General features: G+C 48.2%; 8 protein-coding genes across 8 annotated transcripts; 2 read left to right on the top strand and 6 right to left on the bottom strand.

Annotated features, from left to right (window-relative positions):
• DFJ58DRAFT_680529 (phosphatidylinositol N-acetylglucosaminyltransferase subunit C) lies at window positions 1–1,444 on the top strand. Its single transcript, XM_041383198.1, has 5 exons — window positions 1–199; window positions 251–707; window positions 758–905; window positions 957–1,123; window positions 1,176–1,444. Exons 1-5 carry the CDS (start codon window positions 94–96, stop codon window positions 1,219–1,221), a joined length of 924 nt encoding a protein of 307 aa, XP_041246956.1. The 5' UTR covers window positions 1–93; the 3' UTR covers window positions 1,222–1,444.
• Window positions 1,409–3,489, bottom strand: DFJ58DRAFT_772995 (uncharacterized protein). Its single transcript, XM_041389283.1, has 4 exons — window positions 3,089–3,489; window positions 2,997–3,031; window positions 2,407–2,940; window positions 1,409–2,355 (listed from the first exon to the last, which is right to left on the bottom strand). Exons 1-4 carry the CDS (start codon window positions 3,235–3,237, stop codon window positions 1,640–1,642), a joined length of 1,434 nt encoding a protein of 477 aa, XP_041246955.1. The 5' UTR covers window positions 3,238–3,489; the 3' UTR covers window positions 1,409–1,639.
• Window positions 3,490–3,533: 44 nt separating this feature from the next.
• On the bottom strand, window positions 3,534–7,166 carry DFJ58DRAFT_772993 (anaphase-promoting complex, cyclosome, subunit 4-domain-containing protein). The gene is made up of 13 exons (XM_041389282.1): window positions 6,873–7,166; window positions 6,612–6,817; window positions 6,487–6,560; window positions 5,842–6,437; window positions 5,681–5,787; window positions 5,503–5,633; window positions 5,300–5,451; window positions 4,996–5,249; window positions 4,709–4,936; window positions 4,598–4,655; window positions 4,356–4,541; window positions 4,179–4,306; window positions 3,534–4,107 (listed from the first exon to the last, which is right to left on the bottom strand). The coding sequence occupies exons 1-13, from the start codon at window positions 7,102–7,104 to the stop codon at window positions 3,901–3,903; spliced, it is 2,559 nt and encodes an 852-aa protein (XP_041246954.1). The 5' UTR covers window positions 7,105–7,166; the 3' UTR covers window positions 3,534–3,900.
• A 116-nt stretch (window positions 7,167–7,282) lies between these two features.
• DFJ58DRAFT_772976 (uncharacterized protein) lies at window positions 7,283–8,066 on the bottom strand (the record flags this gene model as incomplete). Its single annotated transcript, XM_041389281.1, has 2 exons — window positions 7,283–7,573; window positions 7,647–8,066. A coding segment is annotated over one exon (420 nt), but the record flags the coding sequence as incomplete, so codon positions are not given.
• A 65-nt stretch (window positions 8,067–8,131) lies between these two features.
• On the bottom strand, window positions 8,132–11,177 carry DFJ58DRAFT_680520 (DEAD-domain-containing protein). The gene is made up of 8 exons (XM_041383197.1): window positions 10,837–11,177; window positions 10,106–10,787; window positions 9,525–10,054; window positions 9,290–9,471; window positions 9,048–9,234; window positions 8,873–8,993; window positions 8,740–8,816; window positions 8,132–8,691 (listed from the first exon to the last, which is right to left on the bottom strand). The coding sequence occupies exons 1-8, from the start codon at window positions 11,026–11,028 to the stop codon at window positions 8,284–8,286; spliced, it is 2,379 nt and encodes a 792-aa protein (XP_041246952.1). The 5' UTR covers window positions 11,029–11,177; the 3' UTR covers window positions 8,132–8,283.
• Window positions 11,178–11,503: 326 nt separating this feature from the next.
• On the bottom strand, window positions 11,504–14,912 carry DFJ58DRAFT_715000 (ras guanine nucleotide exchange factor domain-containing protein; the record flags this gene model as incomplete). Its single annotated transcript, XM_041384078.1, has 12 exons — window positions 11,504–11,650; window positions 11,701–11,923; window positions 11,975–12,274; window positions 12,331–12,431; window positions 12,483–13,032; window positions 13,090–13,231; window positions 13,288–13,358; window positions 13,412–13,838; window positions 13,895–14,098; window positions 14,152–14,316; window positions 14,369–14,522; window positions 14,574–14,912. The coding sequence occupies 12 exons, from the start codon at window positions 14,910–14,912 to the stop codon at window positions 11,504–11,506; spliced, it is 2,823 nt and encodes a 940-aa protein (XP_041246951.1).
• Window positions 14,913–15,642: 730 nt separating this feature from the next.
• DFJ58DRAFT_772967 (sure-like protein) lies at window positions 15,643–17,205 on the top strand. Its single transcript, XM_041389280.1, has 8 exons — window positions 15,643–15,770; window positions 15,832–15,904; window positions 15,970–16,017; window positions 16,069–16,128; window positions 16,181–16,257; window positions 16,308–16,374; window positions 16,525–16,745; window positions 16,768–17,205. The coding sequence occupies exons 1-8, from the start codon at window positions 15,747–15,749 to the stop codon at window positions 17,161–17,163; spliced, it is 966 nt and encodes a 321-aa protein (XP_041246950.1). The 5' UTR covers window positions 15,643–15,746; the 3' UTR covers window positions 17,164–17,205.
• Window positions 17,206–19,399, bottom strand: DFJ58DRAFT_772958 (glycoside hydrolase family 16 protein). Its single transcript, XM_041389279.1, has 11 exons — window positions 18,968–19,399; window positions 18,880–18,915; window positions 18,646–18,762; window positions 18,499–18,594; window positions 18,369–18,396; window positions 18,248–18,320; window positions 18,128–18,129; window positions 17,940–18,107; window positions 17,752–17,842; window positions 17,552–17,634; window positions 17,206–17,501 (listed from the first exon to the last, which is right to left on the bottom strand). Exons 1-11 carry the CDS (start codon window positions 19,192–19,194, stop codon window positions 17,337–17,339), a joined length of 1,086 nt encoding a protein of 361 aa, XP_041246949.1. The 5' UTR covers window positions 19,195–19,399; the 3' UTR covers window positions 17,206–17,336.
• Window positions 19,400–20,454: the final 1,055 nt, after the last annotated feature.

The following is a 20,454-nucleotide window of genomic DNA, read 5'->3' as shown; positions in this document are numbered from 1 at the left end:
GGCGGATATTCGATATACCACGTGGTTGTGATCGTCGTCACAACGTCTACCAAATACATATAGTAGCCCTTTCTACGATCATCGAACGCATGAATGTCATCCGAAGCTGAAGGGTGGAACAAAGTGTTGTGGGAAAGACAGCCTTTTCCTGATAATTACATTCATCCTCACTCTTTCCTCTCTTCCTTGAGGCGGAACCGTAGGTAAGCATAATTTATCTCCAAAACGTGGTACTTAATATTCTCTAAAGCTAACTTCAAGCCGTACACCTATTGGCCACTGGTACTGCTATGCTGTGCGATCACGCAGCACTTAGCGACAATCTTCACATTCCTCGCAGTTTTTGTGAGGCTCAAGGAACGCTGGCTTGATGCCCGTGTCCTACTATGGGTCTCGATAGTTAGTTTCTTTGGAGGATATGTTCTGTATGAGATCCTCAGCTGTTCTAATCCTGTTCGCGGTGCTTTCACCCGTACGCCCTGCACATCCACCCCTGGACCCTTCATTGATTGGTTGCATCATTCAGGCTCCAATACGATCAAATCGTCCCTTCTTGTTTTCCTCGCTTTGATGGGATTGTCACCTGTTTTGCGAACTTTGACTGCAGCAACGTCCTCGGACTCCATTTGGGCGCTCTCAGCATGCCTCTTCCTTCTTAACGCGTTGCTCGCCGATTATAGCTCCATGAAACCAGTCCCACAGGAAAGGTGAGTTAGCGCCACATTGACCCTGTTGTCAAATCTCATCTTCCATGTAGACTGACATCTGTACTGTCCATGAATGCCGCGATCTCGTCATCGGTTGTCTTGGCCTCGCGACTGCCTGACGATTTGGCCGTCTTTGCTCTTGTCTTGTTTGCTGTGCAATTGTTCGCTCTTTTCCCGATCCTGCGTCACCGGCTTCAGGTGGGGTCGGCAATTTTGCCTGTTATATTATCGTGTAAACTTTGATTATAGGTCACACCACAAGTTGCACAGATCCTCTTCACCCTGACCCTTTGCGTACTGTCGTTCGCTCTAACGGTGCCTTTGTCCGTTTCGGTTGCCTACATCTATGCGGGCATTTCGATCACGGTGACGTTCGTTGCTCCGGGAGTCCTAGTCTGGGCACAGAAATACAAAAAGTACGTCACTTTGTCAATTTTTTTCCATCACTGCTAACATGTCTTTCCGCAGTGAGATAAGAGGACCGTGGGATGTCGCAGTTCCGAGACTTAATTGATAATTGGATACTGTTTAACACGTGGAACACACAACGTACTTCCTAATTATCTTTGTCCTCCGCCGAGCCTTCCGTCTTCGCGCAGGCGAATGCCACGAGCCAATAGTTCCAGACCTGTATAAAGTGAGCCGCCGGCGAGTTACCGACTTCCGCAATGCGGTATTACCGCATGCACAGCCATCAGATAGAGTGTTTTAATCATAAAATATATTGTGCAACGAAGGTACATGACATATTACATGCGACACTATGCAGCAGACCTTTATGGAGTAAGCGCAATACAGTAAGTAACTGGGATCTTAAATTGCTGTACAAATAATCGTGGTTACATAGTCCACTGGTGACGAGAAGAATGATACAATCCCTAGGGATCAAATGAGTGAACTGGTAATCGTTGCGGAGTACATTTATATTTGCATCATGTTTGCATGTCGGAATCGTCGTGGTGAAGGCGGGGACGCTTCGAGCCAGCCACTACGCCCATTCCGATGCCCCTGGCCTCGAGAACTTCCATAGCAACCTTAGCCGCCCCTTCAGAGGTTTTTTTGGTCCTGGTACGAGTTCGACGGAGTGCTCCAAAAGCTTGAGCTTTGATGACCGCTAGCGTGCCCGAGATTGGGGGTGCACCGGGGGAAGGTGACCTCGACTCTCGAGAACGTCCTCTACGAGGTCGGAGTTTTGAATAGGGGGTGGCTTCACCTTCACTACTCCCCCGCTCGTGATGGGAGTCATTCTCGCTTCCAGAGAACTGAGGAAGGGAGGGCAGTAGTGGACTCGGACCAGAGTTCGCGCGGCGGGCCCCGAGTCTGTAACGCACGCCATCGCTGCCTGCGCTTGTAAGCGAGATATCTGCAGTGCCACCGTGTAAGGTTAAATCAGCACCGTGGGTATTGGAGTGCCTGCGATAATCAAATTCTGAGCGATCTTGTGTGATCGGGCCATCAGCAGGGAATGTGAATTGAAATGGAGACGTCAAGGACGTGCTAGACGAAGATGGGGGAGTGGATGACGTGGGGGAAATGGAGCGGCTACTGGGAAAGAGATATGGGGTTGTTTCCAAGTGATTGAGCTGAGTCTTCTGCTCTTCAAAAGGGCGGTTTGCATACACATCAGAAGATGTCAAGGTAGGAGAACCTATAAGCTCTATCAGAAGTCATAAGATTGGCAATGGAACCATTGACTGACCATTAGCAGACTGCGTCTGCGCCACGTTGTGAGTCCATGGACCGTCCCGGTTGATGGGTTGCATCGGATACTGGTAAGAACCATATCTTGATACACGGGCGTTTATATGGTGCCCAGCTCCACCGGAGGGTATCTGCTCGGTCTCCACACCAGTATAAGAAAGTGCAGGAGACTGAGTCGCGTATGAGTGACTGGGCGTGCCGGTATACGAGCTGCTGCACAGGGAATTGGAGGTCTCGTCGCTGGTCTGATATCCCATGCTATCATCACTATAGTGACCATGCGACGAGGGGGTACGATTGTTGATGTTGGTTGGTTGAGGATGAGAAGCAAAAGATGAAGGGAGCGGGGGCAAGTCGTCGGATTCAGGAGCCTGTCCTGTCTTCCTCGCTTGCCAAAGGGCTCTCCAGAACTTCTCGCGTTCACGCAATTCATGTTTAAGACGTGCATTGTCTTGTCGTAGATCCCCAGATTCAGATCGCGCTTCGCGACATGAATCCTGAAGCTGGAGGACGACAGACTCAAGACTAGTGACTGCCGAATACGACAAGAATGAGCGATGAAGGTACAATGAATAGAGACCACCTAACCTGTCTCTTCTAAGGTCGCTATGTAGTTTGCCCGCCTCAAAAACATAATATTTGAACATGGTTAAGGCAGGGGTTGGAGAAGTATAGCTCACCTCTGGCGAAAAGCGGCTTGGGCATCCGCATTTTTCTTTTTTCGGAGAGCAATATCAGACATGGGGGCGGTAGGATCGTCGTCAACGTCTGCTTTGAAGTCGGATTTATCGTCTGAGGGTGAATGGCCGGTGTCGGCTCTATTAGGCATGTGAATACAAAGGTTGAAAACGTTAGTAAAAAGTGAAGGGACAATAAGGCTTCTATCAAACCCAGCAAGACAAGCTTGGGATGTAAAGGAGGGACTTTGAGACGATCCACAGAAGAGAGGACGGTTTAAAATGGCATGGAAAAAAAAGAATTCGAATCAAGGGCACGAGGAGAGGGCCGCGGTGTGATCACGTTAAGCGAAACTGTTTACAATTTCAGACTGTCCGTGGGGCCCTCACGGGGAAGTTATTGCAATTCGGAATCATAATATGTTCAGAATCCAGACGTTTGACCTTCAGGTGATGGACCGGCTCTTTTACAATCATCCACCTGTGATCCCTTGTGTGATCTGCATTCATTCCCGAATCAACGTACCAACCCTGCTCAAAGCTCAGGAACCTCAGGATGTTTTGGCACATGTGCACCCGATGCAATCCTTCATTTCACTCCTCTCAAAGCCGCGTTTTGACGGCCGATTGCACTCTATAGATCTAACTCTTCTCCACTCTTCTCTCACTCCAACTCACCGCAGTGACCGCGATCAACGCACTAATGGAGTTTCACGACCCTAAAGGGGCACACCAAGGACATACTCATCGGCTTAGACACGCCGTGTGCCATGCCGCGAATGCAAAACCTACGGACCGAATCACCCACCCTCTCGTTACCCGGTGGAATCCATCTCGGATTCATCCTCAGTTTCCATATCTTCATCTCCTTCCATATCCAGTATATCCATTGTCGTCCCATCACCGTCAAGTATACAAACAACTCTCCTTCCGACTCTTCCGTTGACCGCCAGGGATACTGATCCGTCTCTGCACGCGGTTAATTGGCGGCGTCTCTTGATCGGGATAGGTTTCAACGAGACCTGTATCGTGCCGTTAGTAAAAGTACCGGTCACAAGGTCTCGACAAAAACATGGTGGTGCACGATACTTACATGCCCCTCGTTCAACCTTTGAAGCACGTTGTCTATCATATCTTTCCGGGCGGGGCCGTTTACGTCTTCTTCTGATTGTGTTTGATACTCTAGGGCGCTGTAGTGAACCGTAGCTGCGAACATCGGACCTTTGACCGTATTTAATGGAGAGCCAAATGGACATAAATCACGGCTTACCGTCCACTCCTCTGACTTTGTATACTATGACGAGGATCTCGTCGTCGAAAAACTCAGCGTTGCAAAGATGAACATCCGTAACATCGCCAGGGTCATGTCCAACTATGGAACTCTCCATAACAGTGACATCAATATGCAGCGGAACCCCAGCGGCACATTTTGCGTAAGGCGTCCGGGTCAAGCAGACTAATTTGTACACATTGAATTACAAAAAAGGCGAAGGAACCAAAGGCGTAACTCACAAAGGGGCCGCATTTCCGAGGCCAAATAGATCGCGAGATGCTGCAGGTGGTTGTCAAGCTAAAAAATCCAAATTTGGTTGAATTCACTGCACTGTAAAAAGCATGACTCACCTCATTTCGTCGAACAACTCTCTCGCGGACAAATTGGCAAGCACCGCTTGAAACTGTTTCACTCGCCTCTGCCTGAAATGGCGTAGCATCACCACTACCTGACACGATGGCTGATCGAGCGGTAGCTTTCGAAACATGCGCGAATACCCGCTGACATCGGACAGCCAAATCATGAACGAGTACCCACAGATTCCTGTCCAGATGTGATTTATCGGCCGTGGAGACTTTCTAAAACACATACAAACTAATGTCGTAGACTATACATTACAATTAAGTGAGAAACCTACCGGCTGCCATGATGTTTGGGAAGGATCCTGCAACGCGGTGTGGGCTTGTTCCAATGCTTCTTCAAGAACTTTGTTAGTATCCGTGTTATGTCGAGGCAAGCCAAGATCCCCGGTATCAAATTGGGGAGCTGGTCCTGTGAACCACCGGTCTATTTGACTTGTTTTCAGCCCGGACATTAAATAGTGATTGACTTCAAGGATATCATGTTCAGGGGGTGAGCGGGTCTCGGGGGAGTTACCTGCCAAGGCAATTTCTAACACGGGAAATAGGTTACGGCCCTATGCAGCTCAGTAACTCACTCACCATACCGAAGAAAACTTAGGAAGTGCTTGAATGACCCGAGTTCCCCTCTTGCTTGAAATGCCAACAAATTTGCAATGAAGATGCCTTGCTTCAGCGAAGATAGACAATGGGTAATGTCGTCAGTGTTGAATCCAAACAAAGTGAATTGAGGACTGGAAAGGTGTCAGCACAAAGGTGAGCAATCCAGTAAAATCCTGCTTGACATAAGTGACCAGCCTCGAACTTCTTCGAAAATGATATGTAACCGTTGAAGCGCAGGAACAAGTCGCAACGTAGAGAAGTCGCGCAGCTTAATGAGTGCATCGGTCACCGTGGATTCCCATTTCTGGAGAGCCTGAACGCAAAATCAGCTTTGAACAACAAATCGTTGGATAAATCAACCCTTTCACTCATTTGTTCGCTGGACGATAAGAAATCCGAAAGTCCCTCGGAACACAGACCAGCGACTAGGAGACCAGTGAGCTCGAGAATTGCACTTGGTTCCTTCTCTGTTGAAGAAACTTGAGAATAGTAAAATTTCATCGAGTGACAGCATCACTAACGGCCAAATTGATCACGAAGTCTGGTTTCTAGCAGCTGAATCCATTTTAGGCCAGCTTCTCGTGCTCCAGTAAGTGAACCAGAGCCGAACCAGACTTCACGCAGGTCTTCAATGACCCGCATGACATACCACGTCAACTCCCGTGCGGCGGAGGAAAGCCTGGCGAAATCTCTAATTCTATGGGAGGCAAGCAACGGTAAGTCGACCGATAGAGGCGCAAACGTGGCAGACAAGAGGTCGGAAGCTGAGGCCCGAGGATGGAGTAGAAGTAGCGGTTGCTTCGGATCCTTGAATACTGCCGTTGGCACGGTCGATGGAAGTGTACTGATCGGCCCTAGGTAATAGCTGCCGTCCAAGAAACAGTGAAGCTTGCCATTGTCATCAGCTATCACGAGGAGACTGTTCTCGCCTTCCGCAGAAACATAAATCTGTGTCTCTTTTGCCGTCTTGCCTTGTTCATCAATCAAGATCGGAGGACATAGAGAAGCAAGAGATGGGTCTGGTAGCAACGATGGCCAATTGCTGATGACTTCAGGTAAGGATAATTTCAGCGCGGCTCCTGTCTGCGTTCCTTGGAAAGCAAAGAGGTCGGTGGCACTGAACAAGCCTTAATGAGTCCCAGATTTTGTGGCCCCGGAAGACTCACGTGAGCTTGTGATCTTCTTCTCGAAGGGGATCAAGGAGTGGAAGAACTTTCAATATGGAGAGAGCAGACCCTGTCTTCAGTATGATAAGAGTGGAAGTAGTGTTAGCATAAACGAATCCACAGACATTGATTTCATTTCTCTTGAAGATATCTGGGATCGTGCTTCTTGGTAAATCGCGGCAGCCCGGGAACCACCAAGCTCCGGTTATTCGATGCTGTTGCTCAGAATTGCGCGATGATGCCGGGATAGTGAGAGAACGCTCAATGCGACCATCTTGCACAGAATGAAGTGTAACGCGGGAGAACCCATGAGAGACAGCGATTGTCTGGCCTGCAGTAAGTAATATTAGATATGACGGCGCATAACTTGCGGCATCTAACAGTACCACAAGGACTCCACGCTAAAGCAGATACGCTTTCAATGGAGCTTTCGTCACACTCTACCTCGATGTCCCACTTTTTGGTTCCTTGCATTTTCCATAGAGTCAACCTATCCCTTCCACCAAGGCGGGACACCAGGACAACGAGGTCCTTGTCTGGGCAGCAAGCCGGTGGTAATAGACGGCATGGAGACGAGAGCTGCAAGACAGCCAGTGACGCAAACGCGTCGTGATCCATGTGTTCTGTCTCTGATGGTACGAAAGCACAGTCCCCGACTCCACGAAGTGGGGAGGATTCTGTAAACGTCTAGGCACCTGTATTTTCATGTCCGCGTGAAACGGTTGCCTTTTTCTGTCGGTCTAGTCTCCCTTTATAGATAATCGTCCCTTCTGCACCTTTTCCTCTATCCTACCTTGCAAGCTTTGCAGTTGTATGCCCCTTGGCCAGTTTGCTTTCTCTTCCGGTATCCATTGTGTTCCTACGATGCCGATGCCTTTTGAATATTTGCTTTGGGCACTGTTCTGGTTGTCTGCGGGGGCCCATACGCCTCAGTTTGGACCAATTCCGCTTCTGTCAAGGACGAGTCACCATCCCATTTAAATGTTCGGTGTTACACGGTTTTGAATGATTCTTTTCGATACCTTCCTCACCCGTGTTGGTTGTTCGCTCAGGCTGCAATTTCAAGTTTCAACACCAGTTGTTCAGGGTGCGGTGCAGCAAGTCACACGACAACACCTCACTTACAACACAATTGCAGCTGTACCATGGTAACGAAGGTATCACCTTTCCGTAGAGGAGTGACCTGTCCACTCCTTGACTGCGCGAGAGGCATTGGACACGCTCAATGACACTTCGTCATGATTATGCACCTCCAATCGCCGCATATGATTGCGCCGGCGAAATTGTTCCACCCCGCGCGTACCAGGAACATCTCCAAGATGCACTAGCACAGATCTGGATCCGCCACAGTCTGAGTCAGTCACCGCATACTTGGAGAGAAAGGCATATACATTGCAGATACTATTGACACAATCCGAGTACTGCGGCCCCAAAACAAGTGTGGCCGAAGCTGGCAGAACGCGCCCGTTGACAATGACGCCTGCCACAGTAGGAACCGTCGACAGATCGGTCCTGTGTCCAAAATGAGCGTTTAAAGGGAGTGCAGCAAGCCAAAGGGAAAAAGTAGGGTATGTACAATAGTCTGTGTATGAAAACTGCGCATGTAGAAGACATGCAAACTCTGTATAAGCAGACTATCTAAGAAAAAAGATCCGAGGGAGTCGGGGATTGGCGCATTGGCAGCTAGCCGCCGCTACGATGAAGTCGGGCGAGTAGCAAAAAGCCTCTCAGAAACTTCAACGTCTCACCAGCACTGTTGGTTGATCTTACATTCTGCACATGACTATGTGGTCTAGTCTATATGATAGTATCGAAGGTTTCAACGTCAACCATTACAGTTGCCTTTTGTGCGATTAAACAAATTGCTATTTGTCCCTCCGTTTTCCCCCTTTCCGCTTGCCCATCCTCGCCGATTGCGTCTCCCTTCTTGGCATGCACCCCTTCACCTCTTGCTACCTTCGATGATAAATCCCTGTCAAATATATTACCACCAGTTCTTGATGCCCCTTTTCTCGCCTTCGTTCTTTTTGAAGCGGGTACGTTTCGGCTGTCTGGAATCCCAATCTTGGCGGGACGAGCAGCCTTCTTTGCGGAACGAATGGCAGCGTTCACAGCACCTGTCTCATTTGATTCCTTGTCGGCTTCTAATGCCATCTTCCGTCGCTTTGCCTTCCTGGTCAGACCAGCAAACTTATCTCTTTTTGGCTGAAGGGACACTTCAAAGAGGAGTCGTGAATAATGCAACAAACCTACCTTGGGCTCGTCAATAGCCTTGGGTTTCCCCCTTGGCGTGAGTGCCATTCCACTCTCGTGCTGCTGTTTGCTCGTGGCTAGAATAACGACGTGAAGCTCTTGCTGATCGCAAACCTTATAAACCTTCACCCACCAACTGCCTTTGCCTTCTCCTTTTCGCTCTGAAACCAAGTTCGAGCAGGCCGAGAGAAAATCTCATCTTGATGCTCTATCATATTTTGTCCCTTCTTGAGTTCCATTTCCGCCTGCCGAATCTAGGATGATGTATGAGTAAAAGCGATTGCACGACATTCAACAACCCAAATTACCTGCTTCTCCTCCTTCTCTTCTTGAAGAATTATCGCGACCTCGTCTCTTAGAGCCTCCACCTTCTTCACCCATTTGGGAAAAATATCAGCAGGGACAAGCCGATGACGAATATTATCTTCGCCCGCACTGTGCTTGATGGCTGCTTTGAGCATTTTCCTGTCTCCTTCTCCTACTAGAGTAACTGAGCTACAATGATGATCAAAACACAAACAACGGGAATATGTTGAAGATTGAAGCTTACCGACCAGACTTCCCTGCGCGGGCCGTCCGACCCACTCGGTGAAGGTATTGCGACAATGTGTTAGGCATATCATAATTGATAACGGTCTCAATGCCCTTGATATCTAGCCCACGAGAAGCAAGATCAGTCGCCATTAAATAATCTACTTGTGAATCGCGAAATAGCTGCAAAGCTCTGAGACGCTATCCAAGAATCAACGTCTGATATGTAGGAGAGTGGGCAAGTGCTGTCTAACCTGTTCTTGAGTGAGGTCGCCATGCAACTCCTCGGCCTTCATATCAAGAAGACCGAAAACAATACGCATCTGGTGTGCTAGCTTCTTGCTCTTGTAGAATATGATAACACGCTGTCTGAACGTTCTTTTGCATAAAGATACAAGCAGGGCAGTCCGATCTGCTTCTTTCTCCGTTCGCACACGAACGAATTCTTGGGTAAGGCCTCGAGCCGTGCTTCGCTTTGGGTCCACGAACAGGCGTACAGGCTTGTTCAAAGACATCTTTACCAGTTCATCGACAGTGTCTGTCATTGTAGCGGAAAACAGCATTGTCTGACGGGAAACAGGGCATGCTTTGATGATTTCGGCTAACTCGTCTGCAAATCCATCAGAAAGCATACGATCCGCTTCGTCAAGAACAAGGACATCCAGTGCATCGAGCGCGAAGGAAGGGGAATTGCGCAAGTGATCGATAAGCCGTCCAGGAGTTGCGATGATGACGTCTGGGCGAGTCCTTAAAGTTGCTTCTTGGGATTTGAGGGAAAGTCCACCTAGATATTTTGCATGAGAACTGGCCGCTGTGGAGTTTGAAGGGAACAAACCAACGATGAGGCAAAAGCGAATGTCAGTGTGTGCTGCAAGTTTAGAACCAACCTCATAACACTGCACAGCTAATTCTCTTGTCGGGACCAGCACCAGACACCGAGTTGCTGCCGCATGCTTCCCCTTTTCTCGATATAGCAGCCGTTCCAGCATAGGGATAGTAAACGCAGCGGTCTTTCCGGAACCCGTGACAGCGTTTCCGACAACATCTTTGCCCAGCAAAGCAACAGGGATGGTCGCGGCTTGAATGGGTGTCGGCGAAGTAAATCCAAGATTGGCCAACGCCTTGTGAATTGGGCGAGAAAGGTTCATGGTCAGAAATGATGCATGATGCTCCGTAGGTGCTGCCTCCGAATCAAAGAAGGCTTCTTTGCGATCCTTTTCGACTTGAGTCTCTTCTTCTGATTCATCCGAAGAATTCGATTCCACATCAACATTATCACTCTGCTCCTCGTCCTCCTCAACTACGGACTCGGCGCTTTCGTCATTTTCCTCACCGGAACTGGAAAGGGGGTCATCTTCGTCGCCCGAACCATCCGTTTCAGGGAAGTCCTCCGCACCGCTAGCATCACTTTCCTCCATACCGTCCTCAGCTTCATCCTCGCTCTCTGGCTCGCGCTTTCTTTTTGAGAGCGTCTTGAGTTTGCGTCTTTCGATGATTTCATCTACTGAGACGGGATCCTATGCGCCGATTCAGTAACCGACTACCACGTGTAGCAGTGATGCTCACTGGCTTAGAAACCTTCTTTACAATATCCTCCTGCTGCGTTTCAAACTCCAAAAAATCGGTGTAGGAATCGCCAGCGACATCAAACTGGAAATCGGGGTCCAGGTGGGCAGCATCGTCCACTTGCTGCTTCTTGCTACTTCTGCGTTGAGGTGGTGATTCATCGTCAGATTCGATGGTCATTACGAAGTCCATACTGGATATAGCGTAGTGCGACCAACCGACAGAGTCCGACAGAGTTTTAGCAGGCTATGAAGTTCCTTGAACGATACTACGAGCAGTTGTGTTATGAAGATCTGGCCTACCGTTAGTGTAAACTGTAACGCATGCGCACTGGCATTTACTTCAAAACTTACACAAAATTGTCACGTGCTCGATTCGAAATTTCTCTTCAGATTTCAAGAGAAGCTAACAAGTTTGACTACACACACATCGGCCATAGGTGTAACACGTTCTTCAATTGGTTCAATGGATGCTAAGATTTGCTACTGTGCCTATGGGATGAGTGCGAGGGTAGCGACGTAACTTGAACATGAAAGGGTACATTTGCCGAATAACAAATATGATACGTACAGGGCGGGGTATCAAATAAATGGAATCAGAATGACAGATGAATAGAAACAAACTGCAGATACATAAAGGAAAATCCTGATACATGCTGGGGCTATCTTCACCGTTGCAGTATTCTGCGAAGAATTGTTGCGTCTCTCTGGGAGGATGTTGAATGTTCGCGTGACATTGTTCGAGGCAGCGTGGAGCGGAAGGGTTCTTCAACTAAATCTGAGTCTGGAAGAGGCGCCATTCGAGATGTTTGCATCTGCGTAGAGTTAATTAAGGGAGGGTAGGAGTTTTCGGATCAAGACGCACATCTTCCGACATGACATATTCGTTAAATATGACCTTCAGTAATCGATCTCGTGACGGTAGGCAATAATCCGGATTTGTTTGGCACTGTATCTGGCAGTGGGTGGTAGTTTGAATAAACCGACCAAACATATTAAATTTGCCCCAATGGATTTTTGTAGGATCATCCAGATTGACATTGGGGTTTCCTTCATGGGCACGGATAAGGTCAGACATATGGACCTCCCTAATAACAGGTAAAAATCAAGCTATTTGTCATGAAAATCACCGCACTTACAGTGCTGGTATACAAGCGCCTTTAGTATTTTTGAGCGCCATACGATAAGCCTGATGAGCTCCGCGATGTTGAAGAAGAACATCCCAAGACAAGAGATTCTTGTAGTGATCCGGAGTCTTGTTTTTGAAAATCTCCATGGTTTCATCGCCTTGGAAAGTAGAGTTGTTGATTCCAGCGACAAAAGCACGCAGTGCTGAGTAATTGTTTAATGCGCGGAGCTCGTGCGCGATATCCACGAATCGCTCTATTTGTCTTGCGCGGTGCCTCGGTTTGTCGTGACATAGTATGAGGGATACCACCCTGGAGAAACCATTAACCATCTTTATCATTGGCGCCACTCACCCACGGCGACTTACCAATCGGCGAGGTGATTGGAGATAGCATTGAATCGAGATATTGAGTCCAACTCAGGGTCTTTGCGTCCGGGTATGAGGGTATATTGCAACCAGTGCCGTGGCTGCAAAAGGTCGTCACGATCACGGCAATCGCAGTAGTAGCCAATGCTTACCTCGATATCCATGAATAACTTCGCTTCCACTCGCGTGATCTCCTCCGCAATCGCGGAGCAATCAAAGTTAGCCAGAGTCTGGGCATTACTCCTTAGCTTGACCAGGAGGTCCTTCGGAGACATATCTTGAGCGTCTCCTTGGCTGTGACTCGAATTCACTGGTAAAAATATCTTCGCGCTAAGCGGCAAGCTTGACTTGCGTTCCCTGACGCTCGCTGCACTAGGAAGGTTGTCGTTCGAGCGAGCCACCGACGAATGGCTCGTAGAGGGTGATTCGGTCTCAACAACCAGTGTTTCCTCCTCTCCGTCTGATATGACGTATGGGTCCTCGCTCTCGTCCACAGGATTTTCGGATTTTAGCGCCCAGGCCGCATCCGTGTCTATGATGTTAGGAAGATGTGAAACAAACGGGAGGAAATCGGAACCGTAATGTAGGAGATATGTTTTCCCGACGATCGATTTGACCAGGGCTTTTAAGGCGTCAGGGGCCCCTGGAACGGCGAAGTCTTGTGGATACGTCCGGATCCAGGTTTCAAGTAGGTGGCATATCCTTCAAACCAGCCGGCATGTTAGCACGATAACTTTTCATGTCGCAAAATTATGATACCTCATCTGTGCGTAGCTCGCAAACATCGGATCCCCAGTCAAATTGTCGAGTTCTCGCATTCGCTTCTGCATAGCCAACAAAATACTGCGAGGACTTGCAAATCTTCGATATGTAAGAAGGAAATGCGAGATAAACGTTGGATCTACGATCGATGCTGTGAATCTTGTAGTGCCAACAAGTCAAAAAGGGCAAGCTTACCATCACCGCTGACAGCAAGGAATAGTAATTTATCGAGTAACTCCTCCAGGGTTGCATATTGCCCTGAGCGACTAAGTAAATAGGAAGTTAGCAGCACTACTTCGGATGATTGCAAACGACCCACGGTTCCTTCTCTTTGCTTACAGGATGATCAAAATGGCCGTTCTCAGTAACATTCAAGGAAGCATCTCTCCCAGAAATAAAGGAGCTGAACGACGAGGAATTTGCGCTTGACGACCCAACAAAGCTCGTGACACTGCGAGCATTCGATAACTTTCGCTCAGACGACTCTCGTAATTTCGACATCTCATGTGTCGAGAGGAGATCTGGAGTTGACCGGGCACGCGTTGGAGAGATGGCGATTGGCGGCGGAGATGATGGGAGTGTAGAAGTGGGCGAATGTCGCAACGAGCTACCATGGTCTTGGGACACGGTCTGCGTAAAAGCTGTGGAAGAGACGGTGGGTGTGGCTGATGATGCTGATGCTCGGGCTTCCCAAGTAAACGGTGAGTGGCGAACTTCTGGTGATGCGGGATTTCGTAGATCAGCATCTGAAAGTTAATGACAAGGTTTAACACCACACTCAGATACCACTCTGTAGACTCACGAGGACCTGGCAAGATAGATACCGTCAACCAATTAAACACTTTCTTTATCCTAGCTCTCCCTGCTTCTCCCAAGTGATCGACCTGCACCAGACCGACCTCGTAGTTTTCCAACAGTTTCGAAGAATCCCGCGGATCGACAGCGACATCCAAGTCTGTCTTCAAGGCCACTGCTATAGTCGAAAGCTTCAACGGTCGTATCCGCCCTTTCGAAGATGATTGATAAAAAAAAACCACGGGGGCGAGAAATGCAACATACCGAGGAACTCTTCCACAGGAGAAAACGAAGCCTTGTTGGCAGCATCATAACACACGACAACCCCACTGACGGGTGGAAGGCATTCGTGCAGGACCTTTGCAATGTCTAACTCATAGATTACCATGGGGAAATCGCGTGGTATCGCCCAGTCAAAGTGGCGCGTGTCTTGAGAGATTGCAGTCAGATAAAACGAGATGGGTATTGAATATGAACGTACAACAGAAAGGAGTGGAAGAAAAAGTTCCACTCGGCGACGCAAATAGTGCCTCGATGTCCGATGCCCCGTGGGCTTTAGCGTCCTCCGAGATGAATGTCGACTTGCCACAACCGGATGAACCGACTACTGCGATGGCTATTTCTTTGGACAAAAGCTGGGCACGCAACATCAGAAATTGAGCTCAATGGGTGTGACGAATGCTCACAGAGGGCTTTAGGGTATCAATCGATAGATTTCTACCTGAAACTGTAGTGGTTTGCAAGCCAAGGCTGTCACTCCTTGCGCGCCCTGACGTAAGATTGGCCAGCGCAGGATTACATACAGGCAGTGAAATAAGCGATGTTGTTGAATGCAAGCGGCGGGTATCATCAATAACCTGAACGGGCATGCGTGGAGGGAGATTGAGATCGCCTGGACGGGGAGCTGTTCGGAGGTGATCTTTGCCTTTCACAGAGCCCCGTCTGCCTTCACTTGGTCGCTTCAGCCGTTGGAAACGCTCGGCCTCCCGCTCGTGCTCTATGCCGGAATCACGACTCTGACACATCGCACTCACACTCGCACCGCGACTGCGAATAGACGGTTGAGAAAGAGTAGGCTCGCTGGGTAATGGACCGTCCTGTTTGTGTGTCCTAGGCGCCTCGAAAGTGGAGTAAGTGTTGCCTCTATTAGTTCGTGAACCACTTGTTCCCTGTGACGTTTCCCTATCGTAGCCAACAAATGAGTCAACAGAGACTGATTTGCGCAAGGATTGGGACGAAGGGTCGGTTGAAGTCGAGGATGAGAATCCGGAGTAACCTGTATCGAAAGGAGTTCTACAAGGAACAACAAGAGTAGATGAAGTAGAGGAGAAAGGAGCCTGAGGGGATGTGGACGATGCAGACACAGGTGCGATTGGATCATGTCCCAGGTCAAGGTAAGTATTTTTATCGGTGTCGCCGGGCATCTGAATTGGTGGGAGGGATGGTATGGCGGGTAGACAATGGCTTGTGTTCGTCGTTGGCGTAGTCATGTCTGGTAGTCGTTAAGAGGTACTGAATCACCAGTGAATCATGAACACAGCGGCTCAAGCGAGCCTCAGTAGAGCCAACGTCTAGTAAATGGAAATAACGATAGTTCAGCCTAGCCTTAAGTCTAGCCCTTGAGGAATTAGCCTCGATTAAAGATGTTGCCTAGTATCGCTGTGGCCAACGTTGAAGAAGGGCTGGCGGGAGCAGAAGCGAAAACGAAGATACAGAAAAAGTTGTGTGGTTCAAGATGGGGGACGGATTTTAATTATGGGAATCGATGATCTTACACACAGGCGCTCGTCACTATCGCCGTCGCTGGTGACAACAAGGGTCATCTCATCATCATTCCTGATATATATACTACATAGCTCATGTCTCCCAGAGTTTTGCTCGTCGTAAGTACCTATTCTTCCTTCTCAAGATTTTTCACTGACTATAACCTATGTCAATCCACAGAATGATGACGGCCCACCAGGTCCACAATCTCCATACATCTATGGACTTTATCGTCATCTCACGACAAATCTCGGTAAGCTTTCAGTGAAACCCACATGCGTGAAGACGCTTGCGTCCAACTTAGTAACATTTAACCAGGATGGGAAGTGAAAGTAGTTGTGCCAAGCTCCCAGAAATCGTGGATCGGTGAGCCTAAACATTCCTGTTCAACCTCTCGTGCTGATGCACCTCTTGCAGGGAAAGCGTTTCACATCAAGGAAATCACGAAAGGAAGGTATTACTATCCGAAGGAACCCGGTGAGTGATTTGGTGTGATAAGAATTACACCGTAATTGAAAGACTCTTGAAGATGGGGTGGGAGAGGTATCATCAGCTTCGCGTCCTTTAAATGAGGGTGAAGTTGCCGAGTGGGTACTGCTGGGCGGTGTAAGTAAGATTTCTATTCTTGACGCAAGCTCATGGCGTATACTCCGTAGACCCCCGCGACTTGCACCAACATCGCGCTTCATAACCTATATCCCGGAAAAATAGACCTTGTGGTCAGTACTTTCAACTGCTCCTTGTGATAACTCTCGAAGTCTAATCCAAATTGGTATGTAAGATCTCGGGGCCAAACCTCGGCAGAAATTCCTCTGGTTCGTACTTTCTCTTCGCTATGTTTGAACGTTCTATGAACAAATCACGATTACCCAGCCGCTTTCGCCATGTCGTCTGGAACCATCGGTGCCGCCATGTCGTCGGCGCTATCTCAGATCCGTTCCATTGCAATTTCATACGGCACTGTTCTCCATCCCACCCCAAACGAACTTTTTGAACCCGCAGATATCCTCTCTGGGCGGATCATCCAGTACCTATGGAACAACTGGGGTAAAGACGTTGGTGGAATGCGCAACGGAGAAATCGACATGTATAACGTGAATGTTCCCATGATAATAGGAACTTCTTGATCCAAAGGGCATAGATGTCCATTGGACGCACATGTGGCGTAACTCATACGGGCAACTTTTTAAAGCAGTATCGACTCCTGACGCTACGAGCACAACGAAAGACGTCCCTAACAAGGGCCCGGACGTGGCGGGACAGTTTCTCGCACAAGAAAGCGAATCTGGAGGCGATATATCGAAAGATGAACCTGCAACGCTAGTGTTCAAATTCTCCCCTGATTTCCAACCCCTCATTACACCTTCAGTCGGTTCTCTCCCAGTTGGCTCAGATGGTTGGGCCATCGCTAAAGGCCATGCGAGCATTACTCCACTACGGGCATGTTTTGCACATGTAGATCATGACCCTGCGGCAATAGGGACAGAATCTCTGAGGATCTTGAAACTTTAGAGTACTCCGATTCTTTGATATCACTCATATCATCAATGCAAGCGAGTCATAAGGAAAATTTTAGGGGTGCAAGATCTATCAACAGGTGGTATCACTAGTGTATTCCTCTCAGCTGATCGTCCACGATAGCTCGTCTAATAGTTCGTAACGTCTCTGCTTGGACAGCCAGCATCTTAAAGCGAGACATGCACGATTTGGAAGAATATTATTGTGGAAATAATCCAACCAATCGTCTTTAAATTCGTAATTGGATGTGCTCGGGTTGCACTCGACGTGCCGCTGTCTTGCCACCAAGCCTGCTTGTAGACACTGAGCGAGTTGATGATCCAAGAGGCATTCTATAGGACCAGTTGAGACAGAGAAATGCAAGAAAGCAATAGAATCTCACAATAAAATTAGCCGGATCCATCAGTATGCTCTCGCACGTGCCAGGACAATTTGATGTAGCGTATGAGTTGCCGGCCCAGTCACCTGGTTAGTTTTGATAAATTGCTTCAATCTGCACCTCAGTAATGAAGCCTCACCACAAAACGTGATGTCTGCATTGTCGGTGAGCAATAAGGATATGAATTTCATCAAAATACTCACCAAATATGATCGAGTGATTTACGAAGTAATTAGTAATATTACACGACTGGGTGGTCAGTTCAGCAACAGGTTCACCCCCAATTGGATGGATCTGGTTCTCCTTGTGTAATGTCCAGAGGAATAGCTGCGCGGTAAAATGACCCTGTGGGATAAAACGGTCTAGAGTCTCACAGTGCTGTGAGGTTCACGAACGTACAAACTGCGATGCCGTTTTCATCCCATTTCATAGCAAAGACACCGCCATTAGCCTCGTCAAATAATGGGCCATATGATGCGTGGCTCCATTCTGTCACGCCACACCCTGCGTTGTCGTTGATGAACGCATTGCATTGAAGGTTATCCGTGCCATTCGTTTGCTTTAACAATTATCCACCACCTCTCGTCATGGTAAGACAGGACGCACCACAATCGTCCCAGTGAAGTTGGTATTCTGGGTTAAGTTGCAACCTAGAGTTACGTGAGTTGTGGAGCAAGTAGCTAGCGAACATCCGCTTACCAGGAGCAGTATGCCAGGTGACTTGGTTGTATTCGTTGTCGTGCACACCCTCAATGATGTCTATTTCACCGGTCTTTAATAGAGATTATTGAGTGGGAACGCAAAGGTATTCCAAGCTTACATATGGCCATGGCCCATTCCCAACCGTCCTGGCTATATCGTCAGACTCATCATCCAACCTTCGCGTAGCATTACTTGCCAGAATGCAGGCCAAACACCTTGATCGGAATAATTAAATGACATCACTGCACTGGAAGAAAGTTGTCGCACCGCAACCCCATGGAGCCATGTTTAGATCCAGTATGAAGAGACCCATATTGTACTGAGCCTGACTTGCTATGCGGACACTAAGAGATCAGATTAGTCTCGGCGCACTCAGCGCACTGGTGTTTTTTTACCTGCTTCTGTTAACCCCATATGCTAGCTGAGTTGTATTGTCGCCCCGCATGATGACCTGATTGTCGGAGGTTACATATGCTAAGCCGTCGTTGAATGCCGTCTGTTGGTCAACAAAACTATTTTGAATCTTAAGAATGAAAGAATCCCGTGCGACAGATAGACACACACGTCACCAAACCACTGAACAATTATCAGTGAGTGTTGAGTACCCCGAAAATTAAACCAAACATTACTTTGTAGGATCTGGACCAGTGTAGAAGTCAAATGTACTGCAGCCCGTCAGTTACCAGTATCGATTGATGATCTGGACGAGACACTTACTCGAAAAAAGTACTGCCCTCATAGGTATCTTGAATGACCCAGATTATAGTGGATCCATTGGGCGCGGTTTCTCTCTTCGTCGGTATTGTGATCTGTGGCCATTCAAAGCTGTCTGGCGACTCAACTCCGGCCATCCAATTAATGTTACTGAGAATGCTTGGGAAGGCCATGGTCTCCGAAAGATGTCCGTATAATAGGCAAATAATTGCATAATGAAGTTTCAGCATGCTCGGGAGGAAGAATGCAATTCAAAGAAGACGAACTGCCAGGGATTTAAGGTGCGCGTCCGAACACAATTAACATTAGCAGTTGCCACTGCGTAGCTCGAATAAATTTGTAGATGTGGCTTGGATGTGCCAGCGAAATGAATTACCGCAGCTACGAGGCTCTCACAGTGGCACGAGGCGAATGTCTTTCACATCACTAAATTTTTTGTTCCACATCAAATGATAACGCGAACGGGTGACCGGCTTAAGTAGTTACATGCCGTGAGATGCCAGTTGGCAATTGCGGATGCGGCACGATGGCATGATGGCCTCAAGGTTAATTATGCAGAGCTCACACAGCCCAAAAGTTCCCTTAAAAGATCATCATCACTGAAAGTCCACGCGAATTCCGAGTCTGTAGTTCATCAATGCCACACTCATTCTCTACCCAAATCTCATTGCCAACACTGTTTGCAACAATAACAGACGGGTGACCACGACGGATCATCTACTGTGAGCGGCTTGAGCAAGGTGTAGCGGTGGCTTGAATGCTACTATTTTCCGTATGCGGGGATTTGCACTGTGCAACATGGAGTATACTTAGGATGGAGTTTGACAGTACTACATATAGGATACAAAGGGATCAAGCTTAGCAAAGACCAGTCTTCCTAGAAACATAGACGATGACGGGATATATCCTGTTGCCAAACCATATGGTTCAGTGCGACTTTCTGGACGGGGACTTGTCGAGAAACTTGAAGTTAACGAGCGATTGGAGGCTGAGCGCTGAGTAGGCGCTAGTGGGGGTTGTAAAGAAAGAAAGTCGGATCCTTAGTTATCAATGACTTCGAAGATAGGCTTGACGAGCGGCAATCGAGATCTTGACCTCTGCCAAGGGAGTTCAGCGTACCACATTCGTTTTGAGATCCAGTGGTCAAACAGACTCAAACTGTTTTGGAATAGGAACAAAGAATGGAGCAGGGTCGGAATCATGTCAGGCTGTGAGTTTCGGTGTCAGTCGCGGACAATAAAAGCCAATCGTATCACTTTGAAGAAAAGCCAAATGCAGAATAAGTAGGCTCTACTTGTCCTCACTCAGGTCTCGTGGGGACGCGGACGGTGAGGATTTGACCAGCAAAAAGAGGACCCCATTGCGAAGGCAAGGGACCTCCATAGATTCGGAGAACACACAACTCGAAACGAATCATGAGACCAATTCCAAGCCACTAGTGCTGCGCAGCTGCTAAGCGCTAAATCCCAAACCTTGAAATCTGAAAATGG

This window comes from Suillus subalutaceus, assembly GCF_016647625.1.
Source record: "Suillus subalutaceus strain FC151 chromosome Unknown DFJ58scaffold_22, whole genome shotgun sequence".
Taxonomy (NCBI): Eukaryota; Fungi; Basidiomycota; class Agaricomycetes; order Boletales; family Suillaceae; genus Suillus; species Suillus subalutaceus.
This window is presented reverse-complemented; position numbering and strand designations above follow the sequence as displayed.

What these genes read in the sequence shown, in the direction of transcription:
- DFJ58DRAFT_680520 (XM_041383197.1), bottom strand. Translation starts at nt 11,028, where the DNA reads ATGGACTTCGTAATGACCATCGAATCTGACGATGAATCACCACCTCAA. An exon ending in GCGACCTCACTCAAGAACAG is followed by an intron (nt 9,472 to 9,524) that starts GTTAGACAGCAC and finishes ATTCTTGGATAG; the next exon opens with CGTCTCAGAGCTTTGCAGCT. An exon ending in AAGAGAAGGAGGAGAAGCAG is followed by an intron (nt 8,994 to 9,047) that starts GTAATTTGGGTT and finishes ACATCATCCTAG; the next exon opens with ATTCGGCAGGCGGAAATGGA.
- DFJ58DRAFT_772995 (XM_041389283.1), bottom strand. Translation starts at nt 3,237, where the DNA reads ATGCCTAATAGAGCCGACACCGGCCATTCACCCTCAGACGATAAATCC. An exon ending in CAAGCCGCTTTTCGCCAGAG is followed by an intron (nt 3,032 to 3,088) that starts GTGAGCTATACT and finishes TATGTTTTTGAG; the next exon opens with GCGGGCAAACTACATAGCGA. An exon ending in AGCGACCTTAGAAGAGACAG is followed by an intron (nt 2,941 to 2,996) that starts GTTAGGTGGTCT and finishes CGTATTCGGCAG; the next exon opens with TCACTAGTCTTGAGTCTGTC.
- DFJ58DRAFT_772993 (XM_041389282.1), bottom strand. Translation starts at nt 7,104, where the DNA reads ATGGATCACGACGCGTTTGCGTCACTGGCTGTCTTGCAGCTCTCGTCT. An exon ending in TTTAGCGTGGAGTCCTTGTG is followed by an intron (nt 6,818 to 6,872) that starts GTACTGTTAGAT and finishes TACTTACTGCAG; the next exon opens with GCCAGACAATCGCTGTCTCT. An exon ending in GAGTTGTTCGACGAAATGAG is followed by an intron (nt 4,656 to 4,708) that starts GTGAGTCATGCT and finishes TGGATTTTTTAG; the next exon opens with CTTGACAACCACCTGCAGCA.
- DFJ58DRAFT_772958 (XM_041389279.1), bottom strand. Translation starts at nt 19,194, where the DNA reads ATGCTGAAACTTCATTATGCAATTATTTGCCTATTATACGGACATCTT. An exon ending in TATGGGGTTAACAGAAGCAG is followed by an intron (nt 18,595 to 18,645) that starts GTAAAAAAACAC and finishes CTGATCTCTTAG; the next exon opens with TGTCCGCATAGCAAGTCAGG. An exon ending in GGAATGGGCCATGGCCATAT is followed by an intron (nt 18,321 to 18,368) that starts GTAAGCTTGGAA and finishes TCTCTATTAAAG; the next exon opens with ACCGGTGAAATAGACATCAT.
- DFJ58DRAFT_772967 (XM_041389280.1), top strand. Translation starts at nt 15,747, where the DNA reads ATGTCTCCCAGAGTTTTGCTCGTC. An exon ending in CTCCCAGAGTTTTGCTCGTC is followed by an intron (nt 15,771 to 15,831) that starts GTAAGTACCTAT and finishes GTCAATCCACAG; the next exon opens with AATGATGACGGCCCACCAGG. An exon ending in AAAAATAGACCTTGTGGTCA is followed by an intron (nt 16,375 to 16,524) that starts GTACTTTCAACT and finishes ACGATTACCCAG; the next exon opens with CCGCTTTCGCCATGTCGTCT.
- DFJ58DRAFT_680529 (XM_041383198.1), top strand. Translation starts at nt 94, where the DNA reads ATGTCATCCGAAGCTGAAGGGTGGAACAAAGTGTTGTGGGAAAGACAG. An exon ending in TCCTGCGTCACCGGCTTCAG is followed by an intron (nt 906 to 956) that starts GTGGGGTCGGCA and finishes CTTTGATTATAG; the next exon opens with GTCACACCACAAGTTGCACA. An exon ending in TGGGCACAGAAATACAAAAA is followed by an intron (nt 1,124 to 1,175) that starts GTACGTCACTTT and finishes GTCTTTCCGCAG; the next exon opens with TGAGATAAGAGGACCGTGGG.